General features: G+C 47.2%; 1 protein-coding gene across 3 annotated transcripts in view; it reads left to right on the forward strand.

The window, feature by feature from the left end:
* Nucleotides 1–15,188, forward strand: part of CENPE (centromere protein E) — a 76,025-nt gene that overhangs the window by 10,676 nt on the left and 50,161 nt on the right. For all 3 annotated transcript variants that reach the window (XM_061585518.1, XM_061585519.1, XM_061585517.1), the window contains exons 9-12: nt 11,005–11,056; nt 12,524–12,611; nt 12,914–13,043; nt 14,584–14,703. In XM_061585518.1, the coding sequence (XP_061441502.1) occupies nt 11,005–11,056; nt 12,524–12,611; nt 12,914–13,043; nt 14,584–14,703 (390 nt within the window). The remainder of the gene's footprint in view (nt 1–11,004; nt 11,057–12,523; nt 12,612–12,913; nt 13,044–14,583; nt 14,704–15,188) is intronic.

Consider the following 15,188-nt stretch of genomic DNA (forward strand, 5'->3'; position numbering starts at 1 on the left):
TCATAATAAAAATACAAAAACATATACAAACAAACAACGAAAAGCACAGCAAAAACAAAATAAATACTACAAAAATTAAAATACAGATTAAAAGATTAAAAAAGTTAAGAAGATTAAAATGCCTGGGAGCATAAAAAGGTCTTTACCTGGCGCCGAAAAGATGGAAGTGTAGGCGCCAGGCGTACCTCTTCGGGGAGGCTGTTCCACAACTCAGGGGCCACCACAGAAAAGGCCCTAGATCTCGTAACCACCCTCCGGGCTTCCCGATGGGTTGGTACCTGTCAGGCCCAGGATGTGACTCAGGAACCAGACCAACGGCTGTAGTTAATTCGTGTTTTATTAGGGTAATGTCCAAACAAAGACTGCGTTTTCTCATGAAGCAATACAGGGATACAGGTTCTGCGGCATTGGGAGAAAGTTGACAGAGCAAGGGACTTCTTCCCGCCTGTTCTTTAAGAAGGGGCCAAACGGGCGCGCAATCTTTCGCTCCTCCTTAACTGCCCCTCAGGTACTGCCCGCCTTCCCCCCTTCTCTCCTGTCTTTTCAGCTGTCTGCGTGTGCGCGGTGAGGGGGGAAGCATCACCCCCTCCTCTTCTGAAGTTTCCGATTCCAGGATGGGGGATAGGGGAGGGGCTGATGGTAAACTGCCTCCCCGCTTTTCGGCTGTGAGCAGCCCTCCCTCTTTCCCCTCTTGCTCTGAGCCTGAAAGAGGGGGAGGCGTGAGAATGTCCAGGGAGGGCTCAGGCTCCCCGTTGCTAAGCGACCTTATCACTGGCAGTTCCTCTGTTTCGTCTTCGCTCCAAAGGGGGGAAGTTCCTCCGCCTTCCCTCTGCCATCCATCCGAATACTCTTCTCCCAACTCTCCGGGATCCAGCTCCCCGGGATTGGGACCCCAGCTCTGCCTTCCGACACCATCCCCCCTCCCAGGCTGTGCCCCCCTCCCCTTGTCTGGCTTGGGACGGTGGGGAAAACGTAGATGGAAAAGTTTTACCAATTCTGGAGCATGCACATCAGCTGCATCTTCCCATGATCTGTCAGCCACCCCATAGCCTTTCCAGTGAATCAAGTACTGCAGCTTGTGGCGTCTGATCCTGGAATCTAAGATCTCCTCAACTTCAAACTCAAGCTGCTCATTTACCAGGAGTGGAGCTCCGGGAGGTTCCTCCGGCCGTAACTCACTGGGAGGGGCGGCTTTCGTTAAGAGGGATTGATGGAACACAGGATGTATTTTAAACGTGTCAGGCAGCTTCAGTCGGTACGCCACGGGATTGATTTGAGTTTCTATTTCGAAAGGACCCGCCCTCTTGTCTTGTAATTTTCTACATTTGCCCGGCATCTGGAGGAAGCGGGTGGACAGCCATACCTGGTCTCCCGGTTGAAGGGGGGGCCCTCCTTCCTGTGCAGGTCAGCAACTCGCTTGTACTCCGTTTTGGCTTCGTTTAACTGCTGTTTCAGTGTCTGTTGCGCCGCTTGCAATTCCTTAAGAAAGTTCTCAGCTGCCGGTACCAGCATTCCTTCTGAGCTGCTTGGAAAGACTTTAGGATGGAATCCATAATTAGCGAAGAATGGGGTTTGTTGAGTGCTGGAGTGCAGAGAATTGTTGTAGGCGAACTCTGCAAAATGCAAATATGATACCCAGTCAGTCTGTTGATAGGACACATAACTTCGTAAATATCTTTCCAAAATGGCGTTCAAGCGTTCCGTCTGCCCATCTGTCTGGGGGTGATGGGCGGAGGAGAGTTTTAATTCCGTCTGCAACTGTTTCCACATTGCTCTCCAAAATTTGGCTGTGAACTGAGTTCCTTGGTCTGAGACTACGCTGTTTGGCAATCCATGCAGCCGGTAGACTTCTTTTATGAATAACTTGGCCGTTTCTTTAGCCTCTAAGGCCCCTGCACAAGGAAGAAAGTGTGCCATTTTGGTAAGTAGATCCACCACTACTAAGATGGCTGTCATTCCTTGGGACTTGGGTAGATCAGTTATAAAATCCATGGAGAGGTCCTTCCAGGGTTCGTGTGGGACAGGCAACGGTTGTAACAGTCCTGCTGGTGTCCCTGTTTGTGTTTTTGTCCGCAGACAGACAGAGCAGGACTTTACATAACTCTCAATATCCCGACGCATTTTAGGCCACCAGAAGTCCTTGGCCACGTTCTGAATGGTCTTGTAAATCCCAAAGTGTCCCGCTGTGATGGAATCATGACACTGGCGTAGGATTCTGAGCCTTAATTCCCCTTCTGGCACATATCTGGCAGTTTTGAACCATAACAGTCCATTTCTCCAGTGAAAGGTTACTTCTGAGTCTTGACCTTGTCCCGTCTCCTGCTGATATTTTAGCATGTCTGCATCTTCTTGTGCCTTTTTGAGTTCCTCTTCCCATGAAGGCTGGCATACTCCCAACGTTAATTTCTCTGGCGGGATTACGTACTGAGGCTGGTCCTCGGATTCACTTTCTTTGTATTGTGGCTGTCTGGATAAGGCATCCGCTCTCTGGTTTTTGGCTTGGGCATGGTAAGTAATCTGGAAGTTAAACCTAGTGAAGAACTGGGACCATCTTATCTGTCTCTGGTTCAGCTTTCTGGCTGTTTGGAGGCTTTCAAGATTCTTGTGGTCGGAGCGCACTTCAATTCGATGAGAGGTCCCCTCTAGGTATTGTCTCCAGTTTTCAAAAGAGTCCTTGATGGCCAGCAGCTCCTTCTCCCAAACTGTGTAGTTCTTCTCTGCAGGCTTTAACTTCCGAGAGAAGTACGCACAGGGGTGCAGCTCCTTCCCTTCTTGGTCTAATTGTAGCATGACCCCCCCGATGGCAAAATCTGAAGCATCTGCTTCCACTACAAAAGGGCGGTTCGGATCAGCAAAGCGCAGAATGGGCTCAGTAGCAAACCTTCTCTTCAGCTCCTCAAAGGCCTCGGTGGCGTTCTCTGTCCATTGAAACTTCTTCTTCCCCCTTAAACAGTCAGTCAGAGGAGCTGTTAATTTGGAAAACCCTGGAATGAACTTTCTGTAATAATTGGCAAACCCCAAAAACCGTTGTACATCCTTTTTGGTGACAGGTTGGCCCCAGTCCAATATGCAGCTTACTTTCCCTGGGTCCATCTCCAAGCCTTCCGCTGAGATTCGATATCCAAGGAAGTCTAGAGACTTGAGGTCAAATCCACATTTCTCTAATTTAGCATACAGGTGATTTTCTCTCAGTCTCTTCAACACCGTCTTCACATGCTGGTCGTGGTCTTCCTGGTTCTTTGAGAACACCAGGATATCATCTAAGTAACAGATTACATACGTGTCCAACAAGTCTCTAAACACGTCGTTCATGAATTTTTGAAAAATTCCTGGACTTCCACAAAGCCCGAACGGCATGACCAGGTATTCATACTGTCCGTAAGCGGTCAAGAATCCTGTTTTCCATTCATCTCCCTCCTTCATTCTGATCAGATTGTACGCTCCTCTCAAATCCAACTTTGTGAAGATTTCTGCAGAGCGCAGTCGGTCCAGCAACTCTGAGATCAGGGGCAGCGGGTAGCTGTTGGGGATGGTGATCTGGTTCAATGCGCGATAGTCGTTACAGGGTCTGAGTTCCCCCCCTTCTTTTTCACAAACAATAGTGGCGCTCCAGCAGGGGATTGTGAGGGGCGTATGAATCCTCGCCTCAGGTTTTTATCCAGGAATTCCTTCAGGGCCTCCCTCTCATTCTCTGTGAAAGAGTAGATTCTCCCTGATGGGATGCTGGCTCCTGGCACTAGGTCAATCGCACAGTCGTAAGGGCGGTGGGGGGGTAAAGTCTCTGCCTCTTTTTCATCAAACACATCTTTGAATTCTTCATACTTTGGCGGCAGGGTCACTTGCTCGATCTCTTGCACTGCCCCCGCTAAGGTGTTCTTGATTCCTTCAGGTTGACAGTTCTCCTGGCAATACTGTGAGGTGAACCACACCACCGCCTCCTTCCAACTTATTTTGGGTTCATGCTTTGCTAGCCAGGGCATTCCCAGAATCACCTCAAAGTTCGAGAGATCTGACACGTATAGCGAAATGAACTCTTCGTGCCCAGGGATTTGAAGTTTCACTTCCTCCGTGGCTTGTGTCACCCCTCCTGACTTCAGGGGTCTCCCATCGATAGTCTCCACAGCTAGGGGAGCGTCCAGTTTCCACCGGGAAATTCCATGACGCTTGACTAACTTTGCATCAATAAAATTTGTGGAGGCTCCACTGTCAATTAAGGCAGTGGAATTAAACACCACTCCTCTGGAAGTTGTAATCCAAATAGGCAAGACCAACGCCCCCTTTGAGGGAGGTTGGATCGTTGGGGGGCCTTTATACAACGCTGCCCCCAGTCCACCGGCCTGCACGTGGACTGGGTGTTCTAGTTTCCCGACGGCTCGGCTTTGAACAATAAAAGCATAAACGTTCCCGGCGTCGTCTTTCCTTTTCTTCTTCCGACAGTCTTGGCCTAGCCCCTCCCTGTCCCTCAGTTGCATTACCTGCCATCCCTGCAGTGGGAAGGGTCTTGTTGCGGGATGCCGAGGCTGAGTATCTCGGGACCTCCTGCTTCCTTTCCAGGCGCCTTCCTTCCATCCGGTGATCTATCTGTAGGCATAGCCGGATGAGCCCTGGTAGGTCAGCGGGGGGGGGAGGTCCTGGCCAACTCATCCAGGATTTCAGCATTTAATCCACTCCGGTACATAAACATCAGGGCAGCGTCATTGTAACCAGTTTCCTGGGACAGAATTTTAAAAGCGTTAGTGTACTCGGAAACAGTCCCTTTAGCTTGCTTCAGAGCGCCTAGTTGCCACGCTACTGTTTCAGCCCTTTGCGGGTCTTGAAACATCTCGGTCATCTCCTGTATACATCCTCTGTACCTTCCTAAGACAGTATCCTTTCTCACGAGATACGGAGTCACCCATTTTGCAGCTTCTCCCTCCAGGAGGCTAATCACGAAAGCTACTTTAGCCCCATCGTCTGGAAATTCCGTGTGCCTGACATCCAGATATAACTCACATTGAGCCACGAAGGTTGCCAACTGATCACTTTGTCCCGCGTATTTTGGGGGCAATCCAATGGGAACCTTTACTACGGCAGCTGGAGGGGCTGTTCGCATTTGGTCTATCGTGGCCTTCAAGGTTTGATTATCCGTCTTCAGCGCCTTGACTGCTGCTAGCAGGGCTTGAACATCCGTCTGCAAATCAGCTACCTTAGTCCTCAAGAGTTCCACTTCTTCCGTCTCAGAAGTGGGGTTCGTCCCCCCCGCTGCTCCCTTTGACATCTTGTCCCAGTCAAGTGAAGAGAGCGTTGAGGGTGATTTAGGTGGCTCTGTCAAGCTGTCAGGCCCAGGATGTGACTCAGGAACCAGACCAACGGCTGTAGTTAATTCGTGTTTTATTAGGGTAATGTCCAAACAAAGACTGCGTTTTCTCATGAAGCAATACAGGGATACAGGTCCTGCAGCATTGGAGAAAGTTGACAGAGCAAGGGACTTCTTCCCGCCTGTTCTTTAAGAAGGGGCCAAACGGGCGCGCAATCTTTTGCTCCTCCTTAACTGCCCCTCAGGTACTGCCCGCCTTCCCCCCCTTCTCTCCTGTCTTTTCAGCTGTCTGCGTGTGCGCGGTGAGGGGGGAAGCATCACCCCCTCCTCTTCTGAAGTTTCCGATTCCAGGATAGGGGAGGGGCTGATGGTAAACTGCCTCCCCGCTTTTCGGCTGTGAGCAGCCCTCCCTCTTTCCCCTCTTGCTCTGAGCCTGAAAGAGGGGGAGGCGTGAGAATGTCCAGGGAGGGCTCAGGCTCCCCGTTGCTAAGCGACCTTATCACTGGCAGTTCCTCTGTTTCGTCTTCGCTCCAAAGGGGGGAAGTTCCTCCGCCTTCCCTCTGCCATCCATCCGAATACTCTTCTCCCAACTCTCCGGGATCCAGCTCCCCGGGATTGGGACCCCAGCTCTGCCTTCCGACACCACCCAGAGGAGGGCCTTAGATTCTGAACGAAGTGAACGGGTAGGTTTATAGCGAGAGAGGCGTTCCACAAGGTATTGAGGTCCCACGCCGTGTAAGGCTTTATAGGTCAAAACCAGCACCTTGAATCTTGCCCGGAAGCAAATAGGAAGCCAGTGCAGACGCGCCAGGACAGGTGTTATATGCGAAGACCGACTGGTCCTCGTCAATAATCTGGCAGCTGCGTTCTGCACCAGCTGAAGGTTCCGAACTGTCTTCAAGGGCAGCCCTACGTAGAGCGCATTACAGTAATCCAATCTTGAAGTTACCAGAGCGTGGACAACGGAGGCGAGGTCGTCCCTGTCCAGATAGGGGCGTAGTTGGGCTACCAGACAAAGATGGTAAAACGCATTCCGTGCCACCGAGGCCACTTGGGCCTCAAGAGACAAGGAAGAGTCGAGAAGAACCCCCAAACTACGTACCTGTTCTTTCAGGGGGAGTGTAACCCCATCCAGAACAGGGTAAGCATCCACCATCTGAGCAGGGAAGGCGTTCACCAACAATGTCTCGGTCTTGTCTGGATTGAGTCTCAGTTTATTAGCTCTCATCCAGTCCATTATCGCGGTCAGGCAACGGTTCAGCACATCAACAGACTCACCTGAGGAGGATGAAAAGGAGAAATAGAGCTGCGTGTCATCAGCGTACTGATGGCAACGCACTCCAAAACTCCTGATGACCGCACCCAGCGGCTGCATGTACATGTTGAAAAGCATGGGGGACAAGACCGATCCCTGGGGGACTCCACGATGGAGAGTCCATGGTGTCGAGTGATGTTCCCCAAGCACTACCTTCTGGTGACGATCCGCGAAGTAGGAGCGGAACCACTGCCAAGCAGTGCCCCCGACACCCAACTCCGTGAGTCTCCTCAGAAGGATACCATGGTCGATGGTATCAAACGCCGCTGAGAGATCAAGGAGAATCAACAGAGTCACACTCCCCCTGTCCCTCTCCCGACAAAGGTCATCATACAGGGCGACCAAGGCTGTTTCGGTGCCAAAACCGGGCCTGAAACCGGATTGAAACGGATCTAGATAATCGGTTTCATCCAAGAGTGCCTGGAGTTGGCTGGCAACCACCCGCTCCAAAACCTTGCCCAAAAAAGGGACGTTCGCCACCGGTCTATAGTTATTCAGATTATCTGGGTCCAAGGAGGGTTTCTTTAAAAGAGGTCTCACTACTGCCTCCTTGAGGCTACCAGGGACTACTCCCTCCCTCAAGGAGGCGTTAACCACTTCCTTGGCCCAACCGGTGGTCCCAGCCCTGCTAGCTTTCACTAGCCAAGATGGGCAAGGATCCAGAACAGACGTGGTTGCCCGAACCATTCCAAGCACCTTGTCCACTTCCTCGAGCTGCACCAACTGAAACTCATCCAATAAAGAAGGACAAGGCCGTGCTCCGGACACTTCAATGGATTCATCTGTCACAACATCAGAGTCAAGGTCCCTGCGGATACATGCGATCTTATCTTGAAAGTGTCCAGCAATTTCGTTGCAGCGGGTCTCAGATGTTTCCATAGTATCGTGGGGGCCAGAGTGTAAGAGCCCTCGCACGACTTTAAAAAGCTCCGCTGGGCGGCATAAAGATGATCTAATAGAGGCAGCAAAATAGAGCTTCTTTGCTGTCCTTACCGCTTTTGTATACAACTTATTGGTGGCACTTACCAAAGCATAGTTGTTTCCACTGGGAGTTTTCCTCCATCTGCACTCCAGCCTCCTCCTCTCTTGTTTCATCACTCTCAGCTCCGGAGTATACCACGGAGTGGTATGAGCTCTACACCGGAGGGGGCGCGCGGGAGCGATCATGTCAATAGCCCGGGTCATTTCCGTATTCCACAGTGCGACCAGGGCCTCGACAGGAGCACCGGTCCTATCAGCCGGAAAATCTCCCAGAGCCCTCTGAAAACCTACGGGATCCATCCGGCTCCGGGAGCGGATCAACTTAATAGATCCTCCACCTTTGCAGAGGGAAAGAGCCGCTGTGAGTCTAAATCTCAACAAGCGGTGATCTGTCCATGACAATGGGGTAGATGAAAAACACCCCACCACCAGATCACCATCTCCATGTCCAGTGGCGAAGATCAGATCAAGAGTATGTCCCGACACATGCGTTGGGCCAGTAGAAAATTGAGACAGCCCCATTGTTGTCATGGAGGCAATGAAGTCCTGAGCTGCGCTAGATAAGACAGCCTCGGCATGGACGTTGAAATCCCCCAGTACCAAAAGTCTAGGGGATCTCAACAGCACCTCCGAGACTAAAAAGTAGCCGCTCCCAGCCGCTAAAATTACAAGCCGCCGCCACTGCTCAGATAACTTAGTTGTTCTTAGATGTGTTTCACGCTAGCACTGTGCATCACTGTGCTGTATAGTCCATCTCACTTAAAAAGTAAGAAACTGCAACCATTTGTTTCACTATCATTCTGTGAATACAAATATTTGACTTTCAGTTTGGAGAAAAAGAAATCACAGAAACAAAATGTTTCAAAAAGAACTTAATGCTGCCCTAGATGTTGCTAAACGTGATGTTTCTAATGCAGTTAATATATCAATAGGAACAAAATTGACACCAGGTTCTTGAAATTCTAGTGACAATTCTATAGGCAAAACTTACCAATATTATGACATGTGAGGATAAAGCATCACTGTGCTCTACTGAAAAGTATTTGCTACTGAAAAGTATTTTATCTGAATATGGGAAATCCAGGTGCAAACCCTAGCTCAGCCAAGAAAATATACCTTAGCAAAGTCACTTTCTCTTAGCCTTATTCCCACATCTGTCAAAACAGGGGCACCAGTCACTATTTTCCAAAGGGAATAATGAAGATGATATGTAAATATTATAATTACATATATTCGTAAATAAAATATATATATCTCTCTGTATATGTATGTGTATGTGTGTGTATATATATATATATAGAGAGAGAGAGAGAGAGAGAGAATGGGGGGGCCCCCCAACTATGCTTTTGCCCCGGGGCCCGCACATGCTAAGGGCGGGCCTGAAGACAACATCCCTGCTGGATCAGTCCAAACGCCCATCTGATTCAGTGATCTGTTCTCACAATGGCCAGCCCGATGCCTAAGGGAAGCCAGCAAGCAGAACCTAAGTGCACCAGCGTTCTCTGCATTTGTGACTTCCAGCAACTGATATTCAAAGGCATGCTGTCTTGACAGTGGAGGCAGAACAGGGCCATCATGGCCATTGATAGCATAATTCCCCATGAATTTGTCTTACTTGCTTTTAAAGCCATCCAAGTTGGAGGCAATCACTACCTGTTGTTGGAACAAATTCCATAGTTTAAGTATGCGCTGTGTGAAGAAGGACTTTTGTCTGTTCTTACTTTTCCAATATCCGGCTTCATTTGATGGCCCCTGTGACGCCCTTCCCTGGCTCTCCCTGTCAGGTTCCTACCTGCTCGTGGTTACTGCCTGTCACTAGGCACCACCAGGGACTCCACCAGTCCGGACTGTCCTTTTTTATGGTTTCTCTCCCCGCTCTAGCACAGATCTCAACAGATCCCCCTGCTAGGCAGCACCACCAGTCACGTCCTATAACCAGTATTCCCAGAGACTCTGCCTGAGTCTCTCTATCAGGTTACCTCTGTGACTGAGTGCTTAAGCTGTCCCCAATCCCTTTGATCTTTATATATAATTCTGGTTTGCTCTGAATACTTGTGGTGTTATATTATCCCCTTCACCGCTGCCACCATTTGTTACAGTTTCCCTTCAGACTTGGTCATTACCTTACCCTCCCTTCTGGTCTGTGAAACCCCAGCCAAGGATCAGGCCTTCGGTAAACCAAATATAGTTTTTATTAAATAACAAAGATAACAAGATTACTTTAAAAGGCACTTAAGCATATGGTTTCATCTATTCCTGAGGTACTGGTCTTAGTATTAATCCGAACTCCACACTCTCCTCTCATAAACCCACCAAACAACCCTCTAACGTCCACACTCCACCTCACATCCACCCAGATTTACCTGACGTCCTTCCATTTATACTGTCAGCCATTTTAAACATTCAGCCAATCATCCAACATTCTACTGCCAATTCACTCCCCCCTCCTCTTTCATTCCACTTACCATGTATCTCCTATACAAACAGCACTTACCATATATACACTAATAGAGGAACATCACAGCCCTCAGTTCCAGCATCATGAGAGGGAGAAAACCATCTCTCTGTCTGCTTTCTTCACACCATGCATAGTTTTATACACCTCTTTCATGTGTCCCCCCCCCCATAACTCATCTTTCCTGTAAACGAAAATCCTCAAATGTCATATCTGGAGGGAAGAGTTGTGTGTGTGCCATGCGGCCTGCTCTGTGCCCCCTAAGCTAGACTGCTACCTCAGGTGCACTAGAAGACGCTGTCCTGTCAGCAGTGTTGAAGTAAGATTAATCTGCCAGTCTGGTTGACTTTTCTATATGGAACAGGGAAGGGTGGAATGAACACCATCGTGTCCTTCACTTCAGACAGCAAAACATCTTGGGCTGGCCCTGTGTGCTTCCTGTTTGAGCTGGAGCATGCAGAGTCAAACATTTAGTGAAAGTCTAGGAGGGAAAGGTTAATGAACTTCTGAAGTATTTGATAAGGTTGCTTCTACCTGGAAAAGAGCAAAAAGGAATTTAGTGCTTGTTTTGTTCTGGATTTGTCTGTTTTGCACAGAAGTTCTAATGTTCATTCGAAATCAAGTTCCACTGACATCAGTGGATCGTACTGAAAAAGGTACGGACTAAATCATACCTGTTATCATTATTATTACTATTACATTTCTATTCCACCTTTCCTCCAAGGAGTTCAAGGTGGCATACTTGGTTCTACGCTCCCCATTTTATCTTATCAACAACAGTATGAGATAGGTTAGGCTGAGAGACAGTGACTGGCCCAAGGTCACCCAGTGAGCTTCATGGCTGAGCTTCAGGCTTTCAAACTGGCACTGCTTGGAATTCAGTTTTTCAGTCAGGAGGTAATTCAAAGAGATCTTTAATAAGAATGATGCCTAACACAGTCTTCTTTGGATTTTCAGAATTTGGTAGATCTGGCAGGAAGTGAAAGAGCTAGCCAAACAGGTGCTGAAGGTATGTAAGCTACTGTTGAATGAGCTTTTCATGGAAGTCTGTTGTCCCTCATTCTGTACCTGCTGAATCCAAATACAGATGCTTGATTACACTCCTATCAAAAGGAGTACTTGATGGTATTTGTACGGTTTCCCTGCTATCTTCACAACAACCCTGTATGGTCAGTAGGGCTCAGAGAGTGACTGACCTAAAATCTCTCTAGGGAGGTTCCTGATTGAATTGGGGATAATCAGATGGGAGTAGAGGTAACAAAACAAAATATCTGTCCCTAAATCAATAGCTGTTGTTGGGCAGATATTAACATTCTTCATCCTATTTATTTATTTATTTTAGTTCAGCAGTTTATATACAGCTGGGCAGTAAAATTAACCACATTTGTACCACAGACCTGATGCAGATGTTACACTCCCAACTCTTGTACATAAAACTGACCCCTCTATAGCAAGGATAGGGAACCTGTGGCACTCCACATGTTGTTGTACACTCCTATCAGTCCCAGTGGGTGTGACCAACACTAAGGGATGATGGAAGTTGTAGTCCAACAACATGACTTCTGCTTTTGACCACCTTAAGAACTGAAGTACTGCTTCACTACTTTCCACTAATACTTATTATTGAAACTCATTTTTTAATGTATCTACCACTGTTCCTGTATATGCCCATCTGATTCAGTATGCTAGATGCCACTGTTATGCATTCTGTGGAATCAAAAAGTGCTGAATTTACATTGCAACACTTGGATGCCTTTTTGGTTATTTTTAATGTAACGCACCCTGAACACCTTTTCCACAATGGACAGGTGGAATATAAATACTGTCTGAAAAACAGCTGGAGGGCCACAGATTCCTTATCCTTGCTCTGTAGAGACTATTTGGTAATAGGCCTTCTGGAGCATCTTCCTCCTTTTTGCTGCAGTCATTCAAACTGGTTGAGTTAAATGACTTAATCCATCGCACCACTAATAATGTTGAAGACATATTAGATGTATCCAATGCTGAATACTGAAATCTATCAGCAGAACAGAAGAAAGGACATTTTTGGTTGCTCGCCCTCTGCAGGGCCCTGTGCCCCTCCTAAATTTGAACCAGAGTGTTGGGGAACCATCCGGAGCAGATTTAAGAGTGGGATGAGGAATCACTGAAAACTGCCTCTTTCCATCCCCCACTCTCCGCCATTCTGCTGATGGATTTCTTCCATCAGTGGACAGGTAGCATTGGATACCACCCAGCATTGTTGTTTAACATTTATAATGTGCCTAATCCTTTCTCTAAGTGCTGTTCACATATGAAAATACAGATTGTGAGCCTGCAGGCAGATACCAGTGCTACAAAAGAATGGGGAACGAAGAAGAAAGCAATGAAATTCAGGAATTTTTTACTACGTTGCTTGACTCCAACAGGATAGCAGAACAGATTTTGCAGATGGAGCTGTATCATAATAAAATGGTGTTTAATGTTTAATGCATAGGGATTCGACTTAAAGAAGGCTGCAATATAAACCGGAGCCTCTTCATCTTGGGCCAAGTAATCAAGAAACTTTGTGACGATCAGTCTGGGTAAGGACACTATAGTTACTGAGAGTTTTTTTGGTTTGAATTGTATTGAAAAGTGCTCTTGCTTGATCCTAGCCCAGGGGCAGCCAACATGGTGGCCTCCCAAAGGTTGTTGGACTACAACTCCCATCATTCCTGGCCATTGGCAATGCTGGCTGGAGTTGGTGGGAGTTGTAATCCAACAACCTCTGGAGGGCACCATGTTGGCTATCCCTGTTTTAGCCATAATAGATTGGCTCTTGGACCAGTTTTGCCTTTATTAAAAAGTAAAAAACTTCATTTTTTTCATCCTTTTCCTTCACTAGAGGTTACATTAACTACAGAGATAGCAAGCTGACGCGGATTCTTCAGAATTCACTAGGTGGAAATGCTAAGACAGTTATTATCTGTACAGTTACTCCAGTATCCCTGGAAGAAACTCTTAGCACCCTCCAGGTAAAACTTGTGTTTTGTTTTCTTTCCTGAAGAGGAACAATACCTTGTGTGTGTAGTTTATCAAAATATCATTGCATCCCTAAATATCCCTCCCAGTTATTAAGATACTCTTTAGAGACCTTGTTCCAAGTGCCCAAAATAGAAGTAAGATGGATGGCTACCAAGGAGAGGGTCTTTCAGCAGATTCATCCTCTTCATCCTCATTATAGAATAGTATTTCCAGAGAAGCTCACCTGATGCCTTCTCTATGGTCTTTCCATCACCAGGTGAAGACCTTTTTTTCCCACCCAGGCATTTTAATTGTGTATGAAATGTGGACTTTTAAAAATGCTATCTCATGGTTTGTTTGGTTTTTTTTAAAAAAAACCTGTCTGCTGCTTTTTATTATTTTTTATTTATTTTAATGATGATATATTGCATTTTTACAATTGTTTTGCTTGTAAGTAGCCCATGGAATATTTATTGGATGGAAGCTGGATGACTTCTAAAAATAATATAATCTCAACCAGAAAAGCAGCAATAGTAATTTTATTCAAGACTGAATGCCCTTCCATATGGTCAAATAGTTTATTCTCCAATGTTCCCCCCCCCAAAAAAAAAAAACAGGATTGCACTACCTAGAAAAATGGTAAACTAATGTCTTCTACTTAGATTTGCCTTGTTGGGTTGTATTTTCTCTCTTGACCTTCTGACTTCAAAATCAATGCAGGCAAAAGTGTGCAATTTTGTCTGACAAGGAGTTACAAACCATTGATATGAAGCTATTAATGGGTGAATTGTGGCTCTTCTAGAGCAGATAGGTGAGAGTTTTCCGTTGTGGCAGCCCCACCTAAGGGATCTGTTCGTGGGTCAGCCTAAACTTCTAGAGCTGGGGGCATGAGATGCTCCTTCCCTTGACTAGCATGTGGTATGTGTTGGGGGGGTATCATTTGCTTCGTTTTTAGAGTCAGGCTCTACCTCAGAGCTAAAGCATTCTGCCACTTTCTTGGATTTAACCTGTAGCCATGATTCAATTGCCCCCTGAGAGAGTGACCTTCTGTCTTCCTTGGGCATTGCATGGTACAGCAAAGACCCTGTACAAGAAGTGAAGTTGCCCAAAGCAACAAATGCTTTTGGAATAGGCAAGAAGCAGTTTCTTCAAACTGGCCTGCTTTGTTCTAGAATGGGCGACCACAGTCTGTGTGTAAACCTATATAAAGAACTAGACTTTCAGCTCAGAGAGAAATTGCCCATCACCCCTTTTGATTCAGCAGTTGTCATGGAATGTTGAACACTGGGTGGAAAAGGAAGTGGAGGAAGTACCTTACTTGATCTCCTTATAGCTTGTACTATCCAGGAGGAGAACTGGCAGGAACTACTTCTGTTAGTGAGGATATACTGTGACATTTTGTGAATGGGTCCTGTTTGTAGTTATTTAATTGCAAATACTCATTTCATGATTTCATACCTCTCTGTAAGAATGAAAAGGGAGTTGTACGCGAAAGGGTTGCTTCCAGCTTCTGCAACTTCAAAGAGTGGTCCATGTGCTCTTCTCTCCTAGTTCGCTAGTACAGCTAAAAAGATGAAAAATAGCCCCAAAGTAAACGAAGTTCTGGATGATGACGCCCTTCTGAAGAGATATCGTAAAGAAATAGAAGACTTGAAACGACGCTTGGAAGAAGTAAGTTGCCTGTCTGTTTCGAAATCCGAAGTATTTAAGCCAGGGAAGGAGAACCTTGACCCTCCAGCTGTTCTTGGACTCCATCTTCTGTCAGCCCCAGCCAGGATGGCCAATGGGTCAGAGGTTATGAGAGTTGGAGTCCAAGATGGGAAATGAGATGCTATCTTCTCTAACACATGCATGCAGCCCTACTACATATCATTATTTACATTTATTCTCTACACTCCCAATCTCAATTGCTGAGGGCTGGTTACGGTATTATGCAACTCATGTCCTCAGAGCCGCCTCTAGGCACTGGGAAACGGGGCAGTTGCCCCCGGCCCTGTGCTTTGGGGGGGGGGCCATGCTTGGCGGTGGGTTTTTTTTACTTTCTTTCCCCCTCCTCAGCCCCTTTGTTGGGGGCTTCGGCACTTTGTTGGGGGCTCTGGCAGCTCCCATTCCCCTGTTTGGGCTCACACGTCTCCAGTGAGACGAGCCTTGCTGGG

The sequence above is a fragment of the Rhineura floridana genome, chromosome 9 (assembly GCF_030035675.1).
Source record: "Rhineura floridana isolate rRhiFlo1 chromosome 9, rRhiFlo1.hap2, whole genome shotgun sequence".
NCBI classification, from domain to species: domain Eukaryota; kingdom Metazoa; phylum Chordata; class Lepidosauria; order Squamata; family Rhineuridae; genus Rhineura; species Rhineura floridana.